Source organism: Dicentrarchus labrax, unplaced genomic scaffold, assembly GCF_905237075.1.
Source record: "Dicentrarchus labrax unplaced genomic scaffold, dlabrax2021, whole genome shotgun sequence".
In the NCBI taxonomy this organism is placed as follows: Eukaryota; Metazoa; Chordata; class Actinopteri; family Moronidae; genus Dicentrarchus; species Dicentrarchus labrax.
Window position 1 is genome coordinate 20,578,688 of NW_026136718.1, and position 23,658 is coordinate 20,602,345.

General features: G+C 43.3%; 2 protein-coding genes across 7 annotated transcripts; one reads left to right on the plus strand and one right to left on the minus strand.

Annotated features, from left to right (window-relative positions):
- Positions 1 to 1,042: 1,042 nt before the first annotated feature.
- cbarpb (CACN subunit beta associated regulatory protein b) lies at positions 1,043 to 16,202 on the minus strand. 5 transcript variants are annotated; one of them, XM_051376587.1, is made up of 11 exons: positions 16,077 to 16,202; positions 14,966 to 15,059; positions 13,405 to 13,477; positions 11,523 to 11,671; positions 9,740 to 9,801; positions 8,467 to 8,629; positions 7,858 to 8,029; positions 7,303 to 7,449; positions 6,590 to 6,824; positions 5,824 to 6,013; positions 1,043 to 4,677 (listed from the first exon to the last, which is right to left on the minus strand). In XM_051376587.1, exons 3-11 carry the CDS (start codon positions 13,450 to 13,452, stop codon positions 3,156 to 3,158), a joined length of 2,688 nt encoding a protein of 895 aa, XP_051232547.1. In that variant the 5' UTR covers positions 13,453 to 13,477; positions 14,966 to 15,059; positions 16,077 to 16,202; the 3' UTR covers positions 1,043 to 3,155. The 5 variants fall into 5 exon arrangements, with proteins under 5 accessions (XP_051232547.1, XP_051232544.1, XP_051232545.1 ...); XM_051376584.1 differs by having other exon boundaries at positions 14,820 to 15,059; XM_051376585.1 differs by having other exon boundaries at positions 14,569 to 15,059.
- A 759-nt stretch (positions 16,203 to 16,961) lies between these two features.
- On the plus strand, positions 16,962 to 21,692 carry atp5f1d (ATP synthase F1 subunit delta). 2 transcript variants are annotated; one of them, XM_051376590.1, is made up of 5 exons: positions 16,962 to 17,190; positions 18,013 to 18,166; positions 19,088 to 19,176; positions 21,238 to 21,408; positions 21,560 to 21,692. In XM_051376590.1, exons 1-4 carry the CDS (start codon positions 17,074 to 17,076, stop codon positions 21,358 to 21,360), a joined length of 483 nt encoding a protein of 160 aa, XP_051232550.1. In that variant the 5' UTR covers positions 16,962 to 17,073; the 3' UTR covers positions 21,361 to 21,408; positions 21,560 to 21,692. The 2 variants fall into 2 exon arrangements, with proteins under 2 accessions (XP_051232550.1, XP_051232549.1); XM_051376589.1 differs by having other exon boundaries at positions 16,963 to 17,190; positions 21,238 to 21,369.
- Positions 21,693 to 23,658: the final 1,966 nt, after the last annotated feature.

Below are 23,658 nucleotides of genomic sequence, written 5' to 3' on the forward strand. Positions count from 1 at the left end.
GGAAAACAACCCTAAAATAACACTTTTTTATGGTTTGGTCCCTCAAGGCTCAATAGATTTGGATCAACAAAAGCAAAGTTGTTAAGAAAGCTCGTCTTTTTTTTTTCTTCGAGAAATTAAGCAGTTTACTAACAAGCAAGGAATACAGAAATACTTCTACTTTCAAAGAGATAAATCTCACAAAATCTCATCAGTTACAGCATCCTAGCATGATTCTTAAAAGTGGATTCCATAAAGTACAAAATCTCTAGTCATACCAATGTTTTGACTTCTGCCTTAAACAAATGAGCATCATCTATGATCATTTCGTACCGTTAAGTCTAAGAAAACATGAAGATTTGTACTAAAATGTTAACTCTCATGCAGACTTACACACAACTATGCATCAATGCATTTGACAGGCTACTGGTTAGTATACAAACACACAGTGTCCCCAGTTATACAGTATCTGTCTAAATCTAGTAAAGGACATTGATTTAGTCTAGCTCCTGTGGCTTTGTGCTTGTATACACAGCAAAGTTAAAATTTTGTACAAATGTACGGGTTTGAAATCAACCGTTATGGCCATTTTCTTTCAAATGTTGCGGTCGCTGTACTGTCGCTACCTCTACTGACTCAGCTCTGAGTTTCTGATCTGAGGGAAATGCGGCGGTCTCCCCCTCTCTCCAGACCTGTCAGAATAGAGAGTAATTACTATCATCAGGGACGCATCACTTCCATCACAATTGAGAGGGGGATTTTATTTCCTTTCTGCTGATTAGCACTGTCATAAAAAGAATGTCATTTGATTGCAGAAAATTGTGCCAGAGCACATAGTGTTTATTCATGGTGACATAATGGTTCAATGTATGTGTGTGTGTGTGTGTGAGAGAGAGAGGGGGGGGCTACGTAAAAGAGAGGAGAGAGCAAAAAAATAAAAAATCACTACCCTTCCTACTCCATATTTGAGTTTATCTCCTTTCATCTGAGCCATTGCTCTCCTAATGAGGAACGCGGCTCCTGCCTCAGAGTCCACTTAGCCACAAAAGAAGACTCCTGTCAGGAAGATCTAATCTGGGCAGGCTGGAAAGGAGCATCATCATCACACCCAAACAAAGAGAGGAGGATAATGTTTTTCTCCTGATTTGCTATTCAGTCCTTTCAATGTACTGCATCGTAGCAGCCTTAAAGAATGAGGAAAAGGGAGGTGTGACGAAAGGCCGGAATCCTTCCTTTGTTATAATTAATATTCAACAACCTCTTGTGCAGCGGCTCCCCTCGCTGCACGTAGGAAAGACGGAAAGCCCAACAGCACCTCTGAGAATACGATTTTATGAGTGAAATTGGGTTGCAATAAACCTACTGCCACCGCTCAGGATGTAAAAGCAGAGATCTGTGGGCAAGAAATTGATTTTCAAACATAATTCTGGCCATTACTTGCATTCTTTGCCCACAGGACGTAATCTGCTGATGGGGTTTTATCTGAATGGCAGTATCGCTTTGTTTTAGTCGCACAGAAGAAGCCAAATAAGTGAAAAAAATATAGCGGATTAACTACAAATAACATCTTTGTTCAGTCTGGTTTTGTAAGCCGACAGGAAGTGAAGTCCTCGCCCCCCCGGGAGGCATCTACTGCACTGCCAACTTTCTCAGGAGAAGAAGAGGAAGAGGAGGGGGAAATCATGAAAGTCAGATGTGAACTGATAAAGCCTGTTCTGAGAGCCCCATGCACAAGGAAGCATGCCTTTCCTATAAATTCAAGAAACACCGAACATCTGTGAGGACAGTCGTTTTGTCTAATGGCTTTACCGTAACTGCCCACCTCATGGCTGTAAACCGTGCACAAGACAAGAGATTGTTCTCCCTGTTAGGACATAGGTCATGTCAGCGATGGCCAGAGTACTGAGAGTCGTAGCTTATGGAGTTGTAAGTTACTGTCATATCTGTGACTGATAAAGAGCCATCATACCGGAGCGCTAGTGGCTGTCTAGTTTGCTAGTTTTGTCTGTTGCCGCAGAAACTGACGTCTTCAAACCTACCACGCTGTCAGTTTTCATTGTCATTTAAGCAATACAGATGTACAAAAATATTGGATTGGAGAAACAATCCACCAATCAGAGCTTTGTGGGCGGGATTCAAAAATGGGGACGTCATCTTCCTACATAGCTAGCTTTGGCTACATCCATGAAAAAACTGAAAAAATGGCCACAAAAATAGCCACAAGCAAGCAAGTAAGTCAGCTTATAGAAATAACAACTCTTATATCGAATATCGACATATTTCATCAATCAATGAGAAACGTTAACATAATATTTTTTAACTGCTGCAAGCAATCGCTAACACCGCTTCCATGTTGACTAAAAATGACGTTAGTGGGACAGACATGTCCTTCACTACCAAAGCGGAATAAAATCACTTTAATTTTATGTAAAAGAAACATATTTTTTCTTTCTAATTAGTTTGATCATTGCTCACTTCTCTTGGGACCCTCATAGGTTGGGAACTACTGATCTTAACAACCAGTGTCAACAACTGAAGTATGCTTAATATAGCTTTGATAGATCAATTATGCTATTCTAAATTAGTCTGTAGCTCATGAATAGCGATTATACTACTAATTTTCTACTAATGCATGGTCATGGGACTAGCAAAGTAACCTGTGTCCAGATTCAAGCTTTCAACTTGTCTAATAGCACCTGGTTTCACAGTGGATCAATGAGTACAGAGGCCATACTGGCCCTCAGCTTCACTTATTCATACTGGGGAGCAGAGACAAGAATGACAGCAGGAGAGATGGACACAGACTCACAGAAACACAAGGAAACAATTTTTACTAAAACTGTATGATTTTTGATATGTTAGCTCTGTCATTATTTTGAATTGTATCTTTTTTTCAACAGTGAACCGTTAAATGGCAACACTGAACAGCTTTGTTTCGTTTCAACAGGCGTGAAGAAAGACTGGCTGCCTTTCTAGGGGATCAACTGAATCTAAGATGAGTGTTTAATTATGGATTAATATGAAACACACTTTTCATTGTGTGTTGATGGGTATGATCACACCATTCAAGCTGTATAGAGAGAGACATTTAAAGTGAGGCAAGACAAATCAGACAGAAAGAAAAAAAGTGTGTGTCAGCAGGAGTGAGGTTGACGAGGAGGACGACTGGAGCCCTGCTACACTGGGCTGTGGTCCGGAGAAGCGTGTGTGGCTGTCACCGTCACACACTCAGTGGCTGTGTCCTTGATCCTGCGAAGGCCCATGTACAGCCTCTCATCCAGGTTAGCAGTCAGTTTGTCTGTGAGCTCTGCTGTGATGGTCTGCGGGCCGTAGCCCGAGGAGTCGGGCAGCTGAGGGGACGAGCGTTCGTCCGGGGGCTCGAGAGGGGGTCCAGATTGTTTGCTGTCCTCCTGAGGGTCATGGTGCTCACCCAGCCCTCCGTCTTTCTCAGAGATAGAAGGATGAAGTGTTGGTGGAGAAGAAGAGATGTGGTCCTCTGTGCCTCTGACAGTGACACCCTGCTCCCTGTCGTTGCCCCCATTACCAGTAGTGGTTTGCTCTACCTTTGGAGTGTCAGGGGTGCTACCGGTCCCCTCGCTGGTCTCCTCGTCAGGAGCACTGATGATACGGGGGAGCGTGCTGTGGTAGCTTGTGTCTAGTGGGTAGTTCACACTGTCACCCCTCCTTAGAGGGGTCCGGTGTCTGTCAAAAGAAGACTGCAAGTGTCTGACGCCGGGGTCGCTCCACTGTTTGTGCCGCTGCCACTGCTTGCGGAGGTGGATTCGGGACCGGTGCTTCCTTAGTGGCGACTCCTGCTGGTCAAACTGAGGGTCGTGGCGGAGAAACTCATGGAAGAGGGCGTCTGTCTTCTCATCTATGCTGTAGTCTCTCCGGTGCAGCGTTGGAGGTTGGGGTGAAGGCTGTGCAGCCTCTCGAGGTGTGAGCATCTGACCATATGGAAACCAACTCAGTGAGCCAGCACCTGTTTCTATGGAAACTCCTCCAATGGCACCCAACAGCTCATCTTCCCGCTCCTCCTCAAAGAGATGAGACTCAAAGCTCTCACCGATAGTGCCGGTTCGCCCTGCGTTGGTAAAGTGGTGCCTTTTCTCGTGGGCCGTTCTGTCTTTCGGGCTTCCGCTGATGCTCCCGAACAGTCGCAGGTCTTCTGGACCACGAGATGGAGCCTCTATCGATGCATAGCCGCTGTCCATCTGCAGCAATTTACGAGTCCCTGTCTCTCCGTCGCTGCCCCCTCGCTCTGATTCAGTGCTCTTTTGTTTTCTCTTTTTTCCCTCATTCCCACCCAACCTCTCATCCATATACATCGAAATGTCCTTGTCATCCTCTCCACCCTCTGCCTCATCTCCTAAATCCTGGGATGGATAGCTGGGAAGCCCTCCTCTTTCTGTTTCTGTGCGTCCGCCCAGTGAACAAACACTGTCAGCATCACTGCAGACAGAGTTCCTGTCATTGTTGCTGCTCTGGTCAGAGGCTGCATACTGTTCCAGTGTCGCGCGCAGGGACCAGATGTCTTTGTAAAGTGACTGGGGGTCCTGGTGATCTAGGGGGTCCAAAGGGTCTGCACCATCCCGTCTTGCCAGGGACAGTGCTTCGTCTTGGGGATCAGGGGATAGGCCAATCACCCCTGGTCCTCCATGGCGGCAGCTGGGCTCCACCATCACCTCTACCTCTACCCTGTAGTGTACACACAGGTGTGGAGAGATGAGATAAAATGAAAGAAAGGAGAAGAGGAAGGGAAGAAACACACAGACATGCGAAACAAGCGTTAGTGTCAGAGAATTTACCTAAATCACACATTCATCTGAGACATGGCTGTGTTCACAGTGCACAGAATGATTTGCAATGGCTGCTGTTGCATGTCCTTAAACTGAACTTAGCTGAATACTGATGCCACGTTTGCTCAAAAACTCCAGTCTCCTGCTTTTATCTCGGGACAGCAGGTTTAAAGAATCCATACTGTATGAAACACAACTTGGGTTTTATCAGTAACAATAAACTGTAAAGGAGCACAGGGATCATCAAATGTCTTAACTCACGGCAGCTTCCAGGAAATTCCTTTTATTTTCAACAACAAACATCTGCAAACATACACAGGAAATACTGTTTAATTTAATATTCAGTGAAGGAAAATAAATGTTTATATAAGAGAATACTTTGGGAGATTGGTTATTATTGTTGCATAACCTAATATTGGGCAAAATCTGCATTGCTATAATTGCAAACTTAAAATAACAAAAGTGCAGTGACCCCTGCACTTCTGCGGACATCATGACATTATCAGACCATGTCAGCGATGGAATGGTTTCCTATGCCAGATATAAACCCTCCTTCCCGATTCTCCACACCACTCTTTAAAAAAAAAAAAGTGCACTCTGGGAATCCCCTACATCTGGCTTCAAATCGTGAAATTGGTTTTGAAAGAACTCTTGTTTATAACTCTATAAATCAGTGTGGTTAGGGAGTATTTACAGTGACACAGCATGGTGTGTTTTAATCTAATTAGATGGCATAGCAAAACAATTAGTCTAAAAAAAGACAAGAAGACAGTTTATATAATGTCCTATATTTTTCAATGAATTACAGTCAAATTTTCTTGGCTATGACTTTTCTTTTTAGATTGTCCTGTATCCCATTTTTTATGCAATGGTGGTTTCACACTGTTTATAAAAGCATACATTTATGTTAGGGCAAAGTGGTGAAGAATTGGGACTTAGAGCCATATCCTACTGTATATCATTACCATACTCTAGCTACAGTAAAGAAATGAGTGCAAGGCAGCAAAGCAGTGGACGGGATGAATGGCAAGGGAATTAAAGATACCTGCCGAGGGAGGGGGGTGGTGTGGAAGGAGGAGAGAGGAGGCGTGCGGTGGGCTGGCTGGGACAGTAGGTGACGTTCTGGGTGCGGGCGATGTACTGGATGAGGTCTATGTGGTGCGCGTCGTTGTCGTCCTGGTCCATGCTCTCGCTGGCGGCCCGCTGCCGCTGGAACTGTCTCCTCTTTGGAGAGCCTGGTGAGTGATGCCGAACATGGGGAAAGAGCAGTGAGTTGTACAAGTTGCGCAAAGTGCGGGCGGGAGTGAAGTGACACATAATTCAGGATAAGCTTCCATCAACTGTTGAGGTTTCTGATGGGATTTTGTGATCTTTTTCTGCTCCCTTGCTATGATATAAGGACTGAGCCTGGGATCGGGGGATCGGCAGGGAGGATTTACTCAGGGGCTCAAATTGACTTGGAACGACCAATCTCTACGTCATTGAGCCATCTGTCTTGTACGTGTGTGTGTCTGTGTATATATCCGACTCTTAGCAGGCACAGGCGTATCACAGTTGGCTGCTGGAGCCCCCTGCTTAACCGTTGTCTGTTTACCACCAGAGAATATTGCCAAAAATACGAGATACACAAATAAATAGAAAAAGTACACCTAAGAAAGAAACCGCCAACAGTATGTAATGTATAACTTTATTTTCTCAGATTTCTACAAAGAACCACAAAAAAAGTGTTGCACTTCCCTGCTGCATTAGCACAGATCGTTTCTAAAAACAATATAATAGAAATGTACTTTACACCATCAAGGATCCATTACCTCTGGTGTCCAGACTCGAGGCTCTCTGGCTGCTGTCCAGCTTCCATTTCTTGATCTTGAAGTAGGGACTGGCCCCCTCCAGACTAGCATGGCGCCGCAGTTTAGTGAAGAACTGCAGCATGGGCCCCTGGCTTCCTGCGCCGCCGGCAGAAGGGGAACCGCTCCCCACCACGACCCCTTCTCCAACACTGACACTGCTGCCTCTGCCCTGGGGCCCCGCTCCTATCATCTCGATCTGAGCAGAGAGAGAAACACGGGTCAGAAAGAAAACCTGACAAGACTAGTGGTAGTGGTGTGTGCATAATCCCTTCTGACAATGATGTTCCACACGGACTTCCTTGTTTACCCATCAGCCATCACTCTTGTTGGTCCTCCCTCAGGCTCTATGACCCTCTCATGTCAGGACAGATGACTCACCGGTTGACTGGCTGGCTGGTTGGTGTACTGAGAGACTATCTTAAGAAAACCCATCACTCTACAAATAATTAACTCAACAAACCTGAGCTCTTACAAGTCATTTGTATGCGCTCTCAGTACCTGTGAGATATTTGCACTTGTGTTTTTTTAATGTGCGGTTTTTCAGCAAGAAAATCACAAGCAAATGACAGTGTGACATGTCAAATTTAGGAATTTCTTCATCATAATTACTGTGACTAATAGTCATCGTCCGGTGTTGAATATTGTATATTTTACAGTAGCTGGAGGTAACTTACAGAGCTTGGCTCTTTAGTGCTGAGAGCAATAGTGTTCTCACTGAAGCTGGTGTCCACCACAGAGTTGAGAGTGTCTCCAGGGAGGGCACAGCTAGGATTGACACTCAGGCTGGTCAATGCTGTTTGTGGTAGGGGGCACAGCATCGGCTGAAGGGAAACATACATGAAAAATTACACTTTTATCCTTCCTGAATCAATTGTTGAACATGTCTGTTCTCTTTTGATTAATCCAGTTATTCAGAGTTGCACAACTACAGTAAGTAACGCAGGTCAACTTCCAAAGTTTGTTTTCATGTTTAGGTATTATCTCTGAATGAAAATCAAGTCCACATTCCCTCTCCAACTGTCAGCCCAGCATTGTGATTGTATAGCCTCACCTAAATGGGAAATCAATGCGCACAGCCTGTTGCAATGAGCAGGCAGAGAGCTCCCCGATTCCTGTGTTTGGGGACATTAGGTTGATTTTCTTGCCCTGACCCAAGTAATTGATGTTCTAATTGGCCCCAGTCAAGGCTAATGATGCATCAAGAGTAATAACAGGTTAAAGGCTGTCACCTGGAAGATGGAAAGTGCTGACTTAGTGACAGGGCGTGTTGTCATGGTGATGCTGTTCTCGGCCGAGTCGCACTCGTGGATGGTGACTATCTTGAGTGCCGGAGGAGGGATGTGGAGGTGTGTGAGCCGGGCGTTCTTCAGGTGGTGAAAGTCGCCCTCGGTCAGAGTGTACCTGGGGAAAACAACATGCAGTTCAATAATAAGCCATTAAATCCTTGCAAGATGGAACGTGACTGGTAAGTTATAAATCATAATGCTTATCCAGGCACAAGAGACAAACAGCCATGGGAAATATCTGACTTCAAACCCATCAGAGTCTACTCTGGATTCTGCATTTAGCCCCACAGAATAATTCTTTTGATGGATTTGCATATTAGGCTCAGGGCTTTAAGAGAAAAGTAGGGCAGGGAAGTAAGAAAGGGTGAGGCTCTTTGTGTCCACAGCAAACATAATGCATTCTGAATCAATGCTTTAGCCGAAACTAAGATACAAGGGAGATGGACACAGTAAAATATATACATCCTTTGATGTTAGAAAGGAGCAAAGCCCCCCCCTTTACGAACAGAGGTTTGCAAATGTGCGCTTGTGTGTATGGGTTGCCTTTCTGACCTGCGCCCCTTCTCCTGGGCCTTCTTGCCGTGATCGAAGAGTGCAGCCTCATTGAAGGAGACACGGCGGCCGGTGATGCCCGTGGAGAGGAAGCGCTCAGTCTCTTGGTCGTGAGAGCTGGCCATTGACAGGCACTCTGACTCATCCACCCTGATGGTGATTTCTGGAGATGCAAAAGGAAGGAGACAGAGGAGGCAGACAGATAGGTAGAGCGAAAGACAGAAAATTATATAGATAGAATTTTTTTTTTGTTTCATTGTAACTCCTGACAATAGTGTAATGTTGGTCTATTGGGCCGGACTAAAATATGTCAACAACATTCATGGTCCCCAGAAGATGAGGCCTACTGTGATGATCTTCTGACTCATCATTAAGTAAATATCTCAACATCTAAATAATGGATTGGCTAAGATGTTAATTTGTCAATTACTTTGGTTTGTAACCAAATATTCACATTCCGTGCGATTTAGCTAAATTTAGCATCTTAACACTCTAAACTGAGGTGGTGGACATACTTGCTCAACATTAGTATGTTAGCATCATCACTGTGAGCATGTTAGCATACTGACATTAGCTATAAAGTCTTGTTTTCTCACATTTTGTGTCTGCCCTTTGGTAACGTAACAGGTGATGTTTCATCCAATAAATTATTGGATTACTATAGCTCTGTTGTTAGTGTGGGAGTCCTGGTGGCCCAGGGGTTCATGGCACCAACAGTTCAGGTCTACCCTAGGACCTTAGCTGCATCTCTACCCATTCATCTGCTGATATCCTTCTACTGTCAGCTATGTAATGATGGCATAAAATACTCCCACAATGATTTCAGTCAACCCATTTCTGCTATACTGTATATTTCACTGACTGGATAACTGAAGTGAAGCATCTCATGTTCAGACCAAAAACTGCTGACTCAAAAACTAAACAAAAAAGCCTTACAAAAGCAGCTTGGTGCCTAACTGATGCTTCCTTTAATAAATCATTTTCATTGGAGATAGAGTGCATCCACTGGTCCCAAAATGTCAAAATGTGTTCCAGGAATGGCACAGCTACTTAAACTAATTGGGTCGAGATCACAATATTTTAATGGAATAGACATTACACGTTTGTGCTGACGCGATAAAAATATCCCTGCTTCCATCAACCCAATCCCTCCATCCCCCAGCCTGCCTGTCTCCATTACTCCTCCCTCTCTCACTTACTTACTTGCCTCTTTTATCTGTTCCCTTATCCCTCCCTCCTTACATTTCCTCCTCTTTGTCTATTTTTCTCTTACCATGGGTGGGTTGAGCCTTCTCCACGTAGGTGGTGTTGGTTTTCTCAGGGTCATCGCTGGCCCTGGGGCACACAGAAACATTCAGATCAATGCTGTGACATGATTACCCCTGAAGTCTGTCTTTCATCTGTCAAACCCTACTGATGTGGGCATCCACATGGGCGACCACAGCACAAGGCTTCATGATCAGCTGTGGTACTATTTGACCTTTCTGTTCAGAGTGAGTTTAAATACACACACAGATGTAAAAATCCAGCTATAGGACAACTGTAAGAACCATAGGACTGAATGTTCACTAGGATGTTTGTTTAAATGGCTGTCTGCCTGGCTGTATAATCAATGAGGGCCTAAATCATTGCCAGTAACTTGATAACCTTTAGGGCCAGGGGACCTCTTGAACTGATAAAGCATGGTGCTTTATTGGATTGCACGTTTCCACTCATCTTTAAGGGCACAGAGAAAATACACAATAAAGGTCATATTGTTTGTTCTCTTGGTATATTTTGTCTTTAAACCTTCCCATTTCAACATCCTTAACTGGTGCTGATCCTCCAGCTAAGCTTCTTTAATCCCATGGCCAAAATGTACTTTATGAGGCAGAAAAGAGAAACTGAAAGCTCTTCCCTGTCATTTCTCTCCGTGTGATTTCTTTGTGCACAGCTGCATTCCCTGTGTGTGTTTGTGTGTGAGTGTGAAGCGACTTGAGGGATTTCTCCGTCCACCCCGATCTGTGCTTCTTCTTGTCTTTCATTTCCTCTGTGGCTCCCGCTTCCCAATACTGAGTGTGGTTGTGTGCGTGTTCTCTGTGTGCACAGGGGGCTGGGTTGAGACGCGAGATTAATCACAGCCGATGGCTGCTATGAAATCTCATTACACTCATCATTTGTACCAGTCTGCCCAATTCTCCTCTGCTCTCCCCCGGCAAGCCTCTCCTTTTCATGGCTCAGCCTCTGTGCCCTCTGTTTATCTGCATCTAGTCGTTGTGCTCTCATATATTCAAGTGTACTTGATGATGCGTGCTGCTGTAGAGAGGGACAAAGTGTCCCGAGGGTAGCCATGTTACTTCTGAATAAGCACAGATGAATCACGTTTGTTAATGGAATCATTCTCACTGGGTGGAGAAAACTGGACGATTCCACGGGAAGTAGTTAGCTTCATTTGTAACTGCGATGAGCTTTATCTATTATGTAAGTGTATACACATTCAACAGCCTGTCACTAAATAGTAGTTGCATGTGAGCTCAGGAAGAGTAGTCTCCGTCTGTCAACAGATTGTGTGTACTCGTGTGTGCAGACGTGTGCTTTCGTGCAACACAGTAAAAGGACCACCTGTACCTAGATCTGCAGACTAAACGAAACCTTTGTGAAGCAAAGAGTCTTCAGTTTTTGTTGAACCTGCGTAGGAGTGGTGTTGATTTAAGGATGTAAAGTTTGGTGTTATTGTGTTGGACTGCATCAGAGGAGGTTTTGAGGGATTATATAACAGGGACACCAGGCTAAAATTTTATGTATTATAATGAAAACCAATACAACACGGGGCGCATTCTGTCACCAGAGAGTTAACTGAACAACTCTGTGGCACAGTGTCAACAAAAAGTGAACATCATAAAGTTATCATTTATTACAGTTCTTATTAAATTGTGCAGCTGCTGCTTTTATTAAGACGTCTTATATTGGGTCCATACTGTTGGTTCCTTACAGTGTTCTGGAGTTCAATCTTATACTGCTAAACAGTGGATGAGGGTGTTGAACTGCCACATGTAATGCGTAAATTTGCATCGAACCTGGCACAGAGTTTCCCTCCTCGACAGCCGCGGCGGCAAACAATGAGGAAGACAGAGACGAAGATCAGCGTTCCTACCAGGAAGATGGAGAGGATCACCAGGAGGAGCACATAGCCATCTTGCTGCTCCTCGGCCACGAATGGGATCTCCTGAGGATGGATGGATGGATGGATGGATGGATGGATGGATGGATGGATGGATGGATGGATGGATGGATGGATGGATGGATGGATGGATGGATGGATGGATGGATAGATAGATAGATAGATAGATAGATAGATAGATAGATACTACTTTAGTCTTGCCACTTAGCCCTTTTATGAAATACAATCAGTTGTATTTCAGTTCAGATCCACAAGTCACAGTTTTGTAAGAAGATACAGAGACGTACCATCAGTATGTCATTCATGTAAGCAGATAAATGACACATGAACTGCCTAACAGCCTAGATTTGACTACCTTGACAACCTCTGACTACCTTACTGTGCAGCTGTTTTACTTTTCCAGTAACACCATGCAGCTTAAAAAAATTGATTTAGCCCCACTGGCTGGTTGGCCTGAATCTATAAATGCAACAGTACAATTAATCAATAAATACCAGGGCTATTAACCTGTCTACAGTGTACCTTAGCTATGGGAAAGCTCTCAAAGGCAGGACTGCAGCTGGGATAATGAACCACACAAGGAGCACTGGTACAGACCCCATAAACAACAATACTCAGTTAGTTTTGTTAGGATAAAAGTTTGTCCATAAGCTTGCACGAAAAGCAGATTGAAAGCTACTACTGACAATAAACTTGTAAAATAAACTGTATGTCTTTTGCTGCAAAAGTATGATCTGCTACTTCACAAATAAATATTGCTGTCTGTCTGTACATAGCATTCATCGCAACACTTGCATTAATTTGAGTCCACATTTAGTCCTTTAGTTTTCTGTAATCACCTGAAAATAAGAACTGTTGTGTTTTTGTGACCTTAGAATAAGCTGATTTTATCTACAGAGGGAGCGGGTCCTCTTTTGCGGAGTCCGCCACGTTGAACTACCATGTTTCTACAGTAGCCCAGAATGGACAGACAAAACACTGGCCCTGGATAAATAAATAAAATGGTCAAATAAATTCAGAATATAATACATGAATAATTATATATATGTATTTCAGTTTCTTCTGCTTCTCAGTAATTATTTCATGCTTTTATAAACACATCTATTCTATCTCAACTGTATAAATAATTTTTTTTTACATTAGTTTATTATCAAATTGCCAATTCTTATAGATTTATTTCTTTATTTCCTTTACTTTGTCATTTTTTCCATCAAAAATAAGTTGAATTTAGCTTGTTTATCTAATTTTTCCCCAGTAAGTACCCAAGTAGGCTACAGAAGACAGATTGAAATGGTATAAATAAAAATGACAGTTAGCAAACACGAGTGGAAAACTAAAGAACTACAGCAGGCAGCAACACTGCAGTTACACAGACTTTCGATACATCACAAAGACGATCTTATAGGTGGAGTGTCATGCTGACCTCCACCCTGGGGAAATGAGAGCGCACAGCAAGTGTTAACGAGCGCTATACTTTGACGTCACATTGTAATTTCTCTGCGAGGGGAAATTAAAGCTGAGATTAGATCAGAGATTTAATTATTTCAGGTCCAGGTCAGGATGTTCTCTATTAGCCAGTCAATCGGCCAGAAGAGAATATGAGGAAAAGTAGGGTTCTGGTGGACACGCGCGCGCACACACACACACACACACACACACACACACACACACACACACACACACACACACACACACACACACACACACACACACACACACACACACACACACACACACAGGAAGTTTGAGAATAAGCCAGTGGCGAAAGGCAGGCTTACTGTGGAGTTTTCTGGTAGGATGGTCCAGACGGTAGACTCATTGCTCATGGTCCAGGCAAACTAGAGAGTCCCCCTGAGAGATAACACATGAGCACACACACACAGAGGAAATGACTGTCACTGATGCTGTTCATCCAAACACAAGGAGAGCGTTTACATGCACACAAGAACGCTGGTTTTCAGTCTTATCCTGTTTTCATTTTCAGGATAAGGCATTTACATGGAACCTGGTTATTCATATCTCTGTATACACGATCATGACAGTATCCAGCTTTCTGATTGTCTGTTGCAAGTGTGTCTTGATTTTTCACCATCTTGGCCACTATGTTCTGTACCAGCAATGAAAGTTCAGAAACCTGGACGGGGTGTTTACACGCCACAGTATCCCGGTTTTAACTGGAGTACTCCAGGTAGCATTTCCAATGTTTGTTTCTGAAACAAGAATAAGCTGTTTACATGGGCGAATTATAGCCAGGATACTCCAAAAACCCGATCATAACCAGGATATTAGTAGGCAAGCAAACACACTCAAAGTCATCCACCAAAGATGCTGCATTTTATCTGTGTTATTAACTCCAGACGCACTGTGCAAGTGAACAGAAGCAAAACTTCTGTAGAGTAACGAGTGGTTTTGCAGTCACTTATTGATGACTGAGGTCTAATAACATAGCAAGAAAACATTTATATCGCACTGTTTAATGAGATAGAAGATGCCCGTTGCAACAGAAAGACCTTGTTGCATCTCTAAAGACTGCGAGACGAAGCAGAAACCAAATGTGCGTGTGCGTGTGTGTGTGTTTGTGTGTGTGTGTGTGTGTGTGTAAAGCATGTGCTGGTACGTATGCCTCCAATCCCACAGAAGATGCAAATGCTAGCATCTCGACTGCAAATCATCATCCATAATTCCATATCAGCCTGAAGACTCTCCATCTACCTCCCACACAGAAAAGAGAGAAAGAGAGAGCTCTTACTTAAACACTGGCTCCAGCAGCTGAGTTCCACTACCGCTGCTGCTATGCGTTTGCTCTTACAGATGATAGCCATTAATACTGCTACTGCTGCACCAAACGCCCACACACACACACACACACACACACACACACACACACACACACACACACACACACACACACACACACACACACCCTGGACTGATCTACTCACCAAACAGGGTAGAAGCAACATGCCAGCAGCACTCAGTACTCCTTGCTCGCCTGCCAGTCACTGCAGCACTCAACTTCGGCACCACAACCTGTAAGCTACTGCTGAGCTCTTTGCTGCCAGCCTGTCTAACTCCCTGCATCTACCATCCAAGCATGAAAACTGTTACGGGAAACACACATCAGGCGGTGACCACAATGCTTTCCTTTGCAGTACTGTACCACATCCTGCTTTCTACCATCCCAGTGTCTTACCCTGATGGAGGGCAGTGCGCAGCAGCAGCTCTGGATGTGAGAGTGCGTGTGTGTGTGTGTGTGTGTGTGTGTGTGTGTGTGTGTGTGTGTGTCGGGCTGTTGCTCAGGAGTCTCCTCCTCAGCTCCCTTGCTGCATCCTGAGCTACCTCAGCCCACCCAGCCGACTGAGCCTGAGCAGCAGTGATTCCCCTCAGGGCTGGCCCACTGGCCTCGGAGCAACGGGACGGCGGTGCTGCATGGCTGAAAAGAAAAAAAAACAAACATACAAAAGAAGGACTTATTAATTATTCAGTTTGTGTACATAAGTTAGACATCACATGAGCATTTAACAAATGCACATCAAAGCGTGCTGACAGGATTCCCTTTGCAGCCCCTGTTTGTGGTGATGATGAGAGAAAGCTCTAACAACAGTAAGCAAGCTAAAAGATATGTATTTATTAAATGCAGTAATACAGTTTATTAACAGATAACAGGTAGTATAACTACACTTGTCTGCTTTCCCTCTGCTGTTAGGCTTTAGGAAATATAAGGACAAATAAACCTATTATAATAAAAGTAAGCTATGCAGTCAGTCTAGCTTTGTACTTTATTGAGAATTGCTTACTTCTATGGTGTTGCAAACCCTGATGATTGCTCTATTGATTGGTTGACTGAGCAGATGGTAAGACACGGGTGTCCCGCCATGCTTAACAAAATTTCGGTCTACACCAGCGACATTCCCTCTTATTATACAGTGAATCCTTTTCCTCTGGAGTAGCCTTTTATATTTCGTGCCATAACTACCACAACCCCCCCCCAACCCCAGAACAAATTATTACTGTGATGGTTGTAATTTGAGACCGTGTTTAAAATTAGAAACTGAAAGCATCCCGTTTCTTATTGCTCGCTACCGCAATATTATTTCCCCGGAACCAAATGAATGAGCTCCGATCGTCTCTGGCAGCTGTTTCCTTACGGAGCATCAGCTGATAAAATCTTTAGCAAGGAAACAAAAAAACAAAACAAAAATCACATCACATTACGTGACGAAATGCAGCCGATAGTAAACTTTAAAGATGGATGAGAAGCAGGGACACCCCGAGCAGCGCAGAGAGGTTAATAAATATGCCATCTTGATATCTCACAGGCGGCCGTGGGTTTCTTTTTTTTTTTTATCAGTCCGGTGACACCGACAGAGAAGGTATAACGTTAGCTCACGATTTGAATTGGCTGCACAGACAACAAGACGAGCGGGGCACGAGCGACGGTAGCACTCACCTACTCAACCAGCCTGGTCCACGGAGGGGTGGAGGGGCAAAGCCAATACCGCGAAACTATCTTCTGTGGACACTTTAATGTGGATTTTAAAGCTAAAAGTATTTATGAATGAAACCCCACTGTTTAAGACACGCCCACCACCCAGTCAGAGGCGCACCACGTGACGCAAAGAGTGAGGTAAAGCTGAGTGATTGAAGGGTTTCTTTAAATTAGCCTGATGCTCTTCACAGACTTACACAGACAGTGTGTCGGTGAATGTTTGCACCTGTGAGCCATTTGTTTTGTTCTTTTTACTTCTTTTACTGATTTATTTTACATTAGTTAGATCACTAGTCACTAGCAACAGGTGTGGGGTGTTGAAGCAGCGCAGCTTCAGAAGTGTGTGTGTGTGTGTGTGTGTGTGTGTGTGTGTGTGTGTATGTATATATATATATGTGTGTGTGGGGGTGGGTGGGGTGGGGGGGGTCTTAGCGCCATACAAGTGGCATACATAAGCGCTACAAAAACTTGGTCCCAAGCCAGACAAGTGGAGTCCCATCTATTGTGGCCTATGTAGCATACAGCAAATGGTTTTGGCGCCATCTACTGGCGGCGTATGCTCAGTAGAGCAGTAGGTAATGTGGGGAATTAACGTTTTGCCAAATGGGCTACTCTTCCCTAAATATTTCCCTGTGTAAACCACTATTAATGTCTAGCTAGTAGCTGAAACAACGTTTCAGTGGATACACATTATAATACTTACTGATGTCGCTAACAAGATGAATACATGACAAATGAAGTCACAACCAAACCACAATTATCAGCCTTGACTGCGTCTGTCTGTCTCTTTTTTTTTTTTCAAAAGACTACACTACCCTGCATCCTTTGCACCGCCGTAAAGCCTTATGGGTAGGTTACCAACGTCCTTGTCCTACCAAGCGCACACTGACTGCCTTCACGCAAGGGCTCGAGGATCTCTGTCATTCACTTGTACTTGAATAAAATCGGATTTTCAGACATGATGGCAGCCAGATTTCTCCGCCGGGCTCTCCCGGTGCTCAGGCAAACTCGCTCCTACGCCGAGGCCGCCACCAGTGGCCCGCAGATGTCCTTCACTTTCGCCTCCCCGACACAGGTAGCTAGATGACGTTAACGCTATTGGAGGGCTTCTCGGGCCCAGCTAACTTAGCTGTTCGGCTAACTTCATTTCTTGTTTAAATGCAGAAGGGTCTGCCTCCGGGGGCCATTGAGCAATTGTGTACTAATGCATGGGTTTGATATCATTGCGACACATGACATTGTGGTTAAAGCACGCATGCAGTTCAGTTATACCGTTGCACTGTCAGTATGTAGCCTAGCTGGCTAACGGTGGCCAACATTCACTGTCTTTGACCAGCAGTGTGCCAAAGCAGCAACACGGGAGCTCTTAAGTGTTGCTCTTTCCCAGTTCATTAACTTTAAAGTAAAATGTATGAGCTTGTGTTTTTAAACGTGTGTTTAGATGTAGAAGTTTAAATGAATTTAGCTCAGCAAGAGTGTGTTATATGCAGAGCTCTCTAACCTTGAGGTTTATGTCAGTGGGTAGATCTCGTCCTACAAACGTATTGTTTCCTAAATTCAGTCCACTGGTCCTCCAGATATTAGAGTCTAGCTCCACTCAGTGCTGCATGTCTACCTCACATTGTGCTGCAGAACTGATGTATGTAATCCAACCATAAACAAATATAGATTAGCACTAAAAACCTATGCATTATGTTGCATAAAAAACATTTAACATAACGTTACATGTGTTAGACCATAATGTACTGGCTATTAATAGCACACAGTTGAATTCCAGATGATACAGTTCTGCAGCTGCATCTTTGTTCAGTCATCACCATTTGTTGATGTTTAACTGTTGCAGGACAATCCATAAGTCAGTGAATGTATCTCGCCACCTCCTGTCTCCACCCTCTAGGTGTTTTTCAACGGGGCCAGTGTGAAACAGGTCGACGTGCCCACACTTACTGGTGCGTTCGGTATCCTCCCTGCCCACGTACCCACCTTGCAGGTGCTCAGGCCCGGCGTTGTCACAGTCTTCGGTGATGACGGTTCCACTATCAAATACTTTGGTAAGCTGTGTTTGACCTTGGGTCAGGCCTATGACACATAAGGGCCTCCACATCATTTTCCTGTTGCTCATATAAATGATGAATTCCTAAGTGTATGCTTTGTTGTGTGTTTTCTTTTTACCCAATGTGCCTGTCAGTTCAAAGCATTCAAATATTAATATCTGCTCTGACTAGTCATTTAAGAGATTAATGATCTCAGTTTAAAGTCTGGGGACACTGGTGTACATCTTGTGTATAAAACAAGACTAGGACAGCACTGCCATTAAACTTTATAACATTGCCACATGGACGTTTTGGACCCCCTTCTTCAGCGTTTCTTCTGGCAGTGCCTCTTGTGCACCTATTTTTCTCCGCCCTTTTTAGGTTAACATTGTTGACATGATACGTGCGTTTTTCTATTGAAATGCTGAGTTAAGTTATTTGCAGTTGATTTTGCTAGGAGGTATCTATGTTGTCCACCTGGATTTCACAGCGTGTATCTCTGTTTCAGACTGAGCTCTGCTTAGGCAATACTAACAAAATAATATGTATCTTTGTTAAAGTATTAACAGATTCAATAGTATGAGCCTACTAAGCTTAGAATGTAGCTGAATACCCAGGTGTCATGTTTCAGCTATTTATACAAATGAATGAAACCCTTGACGAGAAAATACATTGTGGAACAGCAAGCCCTAGAGTGAAGCAGAAGGTCCTGGCTTTATGCTCAGGGTGTCTGCAGGGTCATTAAAAAAAAGTCTATAATCCAATCCAATCAAGGTCTTAAATTGCATTTATAATGGTCTAAAAAAGATGTAACCTTTTGAAACCTGCAGAAACTCTGTATAATGCACATTGCACTGGTGAGGATGACTGAATGTTTGCATGTTTAGTAACACTGGTGTGTGTGTGTGTGTGTGTGTGTGTGTGTGTGTGTGTCCGCAGTGAGCAGTGGGTCAGTAACAGTCAACGCTGATTCTTCAGTGCAGCTTCTGGCTGAGGAGGCTTTTCCTTTGGACCAGCTGGACGTCGCTGTGAGTATAATGTCAACCTTACTTCATTCACATAGATCCTAGATACTCATTTTGGGCAGTATGACCCTTATATATGATGAGAGAATAGAAGTGTATTTTACAAAACAATTTACACTAACACAGTTATCATCCATTAGATATGTGCATTAAACGTGGGCGGGCAATGTTGCAAACAATTACATGCCGCACTATGTACAAAAAAATCGCAGTGAAAGAACCAAAAACAACACCTTTTTGACACAGCGTCAACAGACTGAACATAAGTTTCACAAAAGTGTTATTTAATTCAGAGGTAATTGATTGGATTGTGTTATATTATACAGGTGATCTTGTAATTGCCTTCAATGACCCTCTATTTCCTTTAGTGATTTGAACTATTACTGGTATTGATCACCTTATTATAAGCTGTGCAATGAGTGATGATGATCTGATACAAGATATTTTTAATGAGGAACCTTTTTGAAATGCTGAGATCAATATTTGTGGCATTTAATTAGTAGGAGCACAGCCTTTGAACTTGAGGACTGAGATTCAAAGTATCAAAACACAAACGAGTCATGTAAAGTTATTGATACCATTAAGGACATTTTATGAATTGTCTATTCCAGCTTTAAGCAATGTTATCAGTACAATACCAGTTGTTGTTGCCTTTGGTCCATTGCATTTAAATGTTTAGAGCTTTGATAAGTTATGTTCAGGGGCTGGTTGTTCTTTCTACATTTGTTTTATTAAAAAAAAACTAGAACAAAGCTGCACTCAGGTTCTTCAAAACCAGCAGGGGCCTAGCAGCAATTCTCCTTACACCTGAGGTGTCCTTGAGGGTTTCTAATCCTGAGCAGCTCTGTTGTTGTCCAGTTGGCTCTGAACTTTGAAGTGGGCAAACAGTAACCTGAATTTGTCCTTTTCATATGATTTATAATGGTGTGTGTGTGTGCTTATATTACATTTACACCCGAAGGGTTCAGTCTTCGTCCTTATCAGTTGTAAATGTGCGTATCTTCCCTTCAGTGTACATTTGAAGTAAGTTTTTATCTCAAACTGTACAGAGAAGTTTTGAAACATCCCCTTTTTGTTTAATCACACTTCACACATGTGTTTTTGTTGACGTTTCTAAAATGAGACTTCTGCATTTCCACATGTGGAACATTATAAATGAATCATTGGTGGTGCTGTACCACTCAGCGTTGAGAAATGTTCTCTTCACAATGTCGGTCTAGATCGTGTCAATCACCCTTTATGGATCTTTTATGTTTTAATGAGATTTCTGTGATGAGTGTTCGTATCCAGTTTGTTGAGGCGTGCGTAATTACTGATTGTTCACCATGGTTTGTGTCCCAGCAGGGACATGATCTTTGACAGCGGAAACTATTCTTTGAACTTGATTTTTTTTTTTTCCCTTCCCTCCCTCATTTTGATCCTCTGTGCTGATGAGCACCTCCCAGCTGATGATTACCCATCTGATCAGTGTTGCAGTAGGACTTGAATGTTGAGTCCTTGTTTAAATGTCAGTCTTGTTAATGCTAGGCTGTGTTATTACGCGCTCGCCCCGCGGAGGTGTTTGTGTTTGACCTTGGGTAGTGCCAGTGTCACTGTCAAGTTGACTTCATAGCAGTAAATGAGTTATTTTTTCCTCGTTGTCCTCCACTCTGCAGTGAAAATGCACATGGGCCCACACTGTTAATAAGGAGGGAAAGGTCACTCACTGTTGAGTTATAGCAGATGTGTCAAATCCCTACTGGGAGACCTTTAACTTCCAGCTATGTTTGGCATTTCTCGTTTCTAATCACTACTGTGACAAATGGAGCTTTCAGAGCAAAGAGGCAGTGGGGATTTTCTCTGCTCGTCTTACTCCCCTTACTTTGACTCGTTGCTCAGCCTTGCTATTCAGACTTACTTACATCAGTTAACCTCTAAAGGTTCTCAGGACAAGTCTTGGTCCTATGATTTTCCTGCTATTAAAATAGGTACCGGATGATGACGATGTGTTTAAGGAACAATATCTGAATTGGGAGTGTATCATTTGCTTTTTCCATTTCTCATTGTGACACATTCTATTTTTAGGCTGCCAAGGCCAACCTGGAGAAGGCCCAGTCTGACTTGGCCGGTACATCTGACGAGGCAGTGAGGGCAGAAGTTCAGATCAGCATAGAGGCCAACGAGGCCATCGTCAAGGCTCTGGAGTAGAGAGCTGTGGTACGACATCTCAGCCACCATGATCTGACCATTAGAGAGGTGTCCGGTCAATTAGTTGAATCCAACAGGATGACGATGCAGGACTATTTACTGCTCTTAATATAATTTAAAATGGAAATATTGCCTCTCATTGTATTACGTATTGTATTCTTTAAACTGAGTCACTGTATTTTTTTTTCACTCTCTCTAGGTAATCTTTTCTGTTTCTTTGATGGAAATCAATGGTCCATCTGTTTTTCCAGCTCAGTCACGTCAGTGTCCAGAAGATTCCATGCTTGCTTTGTACAGTGGATAAAATTACAAAATAAATTTATTTGGAATTACATGGTGGTCCATTTGGTTTTCTTTAAACATGCTCCTCTCCTGCTACTTAATGACAATCAGATCTGTATATATTTCCTTTTCTACACAGAACAGACCAGTGTTGCACTAAAAGCTAATCAGCATGACTTTCAGAAGTCTCACACACTGTCTTTAGGAAATGCTTTTCTCATTAAGCAGACCTGCTGCGTTGTGTGGAAAAGTCAGCTATGCTTCTCTGCCAGCTTGTTAGCGATGCAGTGAGTGTTTCTGCCACTTGGTGGCAGCAGATAGCTGTATTTTGTACAAGAGCATTTCAAATAATCTGATTTATCATTCTTGTCGAACCACAGTTACAGGGAAGGAACAGTCTTGCATTTGCCATATAACCACTGCTTGATGTCTTAACCCCTTATACGCAGGATCCTCTTTTTGAATGCTATTGCTGTGTATCAGTTCTTGTATCTGATGAAGGTTTAGTCACTCTTACTGTTACAGTCCCACTTGTGGGTTTGAATTAATTGGAATCCTCAGTAACTCCCGCCTTGATTTAAATGTGTTGGCAGTTCTTGTTTGTTATGAGCGATGACCTCAGGCTTCTGTGACACGGCCAGGAAAAGTCCTTCATTGCCCATCCTGTGGAAAACTGGGCTTTTCACTTGTTTCATAACCACAGGTTTCAGCTCAGACTCTCTCTGGGAGGTGCTGACCTCATTCACGTGCCGATTTGAGGCCTTCTGAGCTGAGTCTGCAACCAGTTTATTTTGAATGTCAAAACTATTGAGGGCATGTTACAAGTGTAGATATACTGGAAGTACCAGTGCTCACACAGAAATGCTCTCATGGCTGTGCTAAAGTAGTATTGTCTGCATTAGGGTCTGACTTCTCACTTCAAAACAGGAAGAGTTCTCCAACTGAAGACAAAGAACATATCAAAGGTGTTGAAATATCTTTTTCCGCTGATTACGCACGTGCTGTGTAGACTTGCAGTCTGTGACTCAGGTCGGTATCCATTAATAAAAAAAAAAACAGGTTCTCAACACCTCTCTCACATCCTGCTCTCTGCTGTCCTTCCCAATCTGGCTGTCTCTTTCATCAAAACCTCCCAGCTGCACACGCACACGCACACACACACACACACTCACTCATAAACAATACACACTCATACTCACTCATCCGTCAGCCTCGGGGTCCTCGAGTAACACTTCAGACAGACGAGATGAAACGGCTGTGTCAAAAAGCACCACTTCTTTAATCCAGATCTATGATAGGGGATGTTGAAACCAGGCTCTATTCCTCTGTTTTTTTTTCCTGCTTCACAGTTTAACGCAACTCTCGTCAAAAAGCAAAGCACAAAATGACCATGTGCTTTCCATGTGCACGTTCTGTTCTCTCAGTTTGTGTGTAGTCATGTAACAAACAGAGTGCAGGACGTTCCAACTTTTCTGGAAAAGAAGTTGAGGAACCAGTCTTTTAGGTCTTTAGCATGTCAAGTTTTTGGATGCACTTCAACTGGAATTGTGTGAAATTCTAATAAGATAAGATGTTCCTTTATTGATCCCCCTTTGGAGAAATTCAAAATTGACAAAGCAGCATAGGGCAATGTAGTGCAAAAGAGAGTACAAAAGTGGAGGTACAACAAGATATGACAAAGAATGATTCATAGTTGAAATCACTGAAATCTTCTTTTCAGTGTTCTGCATTAAGAACTGTAAAGTTGTCTCAGCCACACAGCCTAATGAAGTAAATGTCTCCTAAACAAACTGTCTGACCCGAGTGCTGAAGTGCTATACATTGATAGAGAAGCGGTGAAGTGCTGTGCATTGATAGAGAAGCGGTGAAGTGCTGTGCATTGATAGAGAAGCGGTGAAGTGCTGTGCATTGATAAAGGACCATGAGCATCCAGCGAGAGCCCTTACTGAAGAGCCACTCTGTGGTGTTTCCGGGCTGATGAGGCATGTGATAATAAGTCACTGTCTATCTCCCATG

What these genes read in the sequence shown, in the direction of transcription:
- atp5f1d (XM_051376590.1), top strand. Translation starts at nt 17,074, where the DNA reads ATGATGGCAGCCAGATTTCTCCGCCGGGCTCTCCCGGTGCTCAGGCAA. An exon ending in TTCCACTATCAAATACTTTG is followed by an intron (nt 18,167 to 19,087) that starts GTAAGCTGTGTT and finishes GTGTGTCCGCAG; the next exon opens with TGAGCAGTGGGTCAGTAACA. An exon ending in TGGACCAGCTGGACGTCGCT is followed by an intron (nt 19,177 to 21,237) that starts GTGAGTATAATG and finishes TTCTATTTTTAG; the next exon opens with GCTGCCAAGGCCAACCTGGA.
- cbarpb (XM_051376587.1), bottom strand. Translation starts at nt 13,452, where the DNA reads ATGAGCAATGAGTCTACCGTCTGGACCATCCTACCAGAAAACTCCACA. An exon ending in CAGCACTTTCCATCTTCCAG is followed by an intron (nt 7,450 to 7,857) that starts GTGACAGCCTTT and finishes GTTTCCCTTCAG; the next exon opens with CCGATGCTGTGCCCCCTACC. An exon ending in CCACCCCCCTCCCTCGGCAG is followed by an intron (nt 4,678 to 5,823) that starts GTATCTTTAATT and finishes TGTACACTACAG; the next exon opens with GGTAGAGGTAGAGGTGATGG.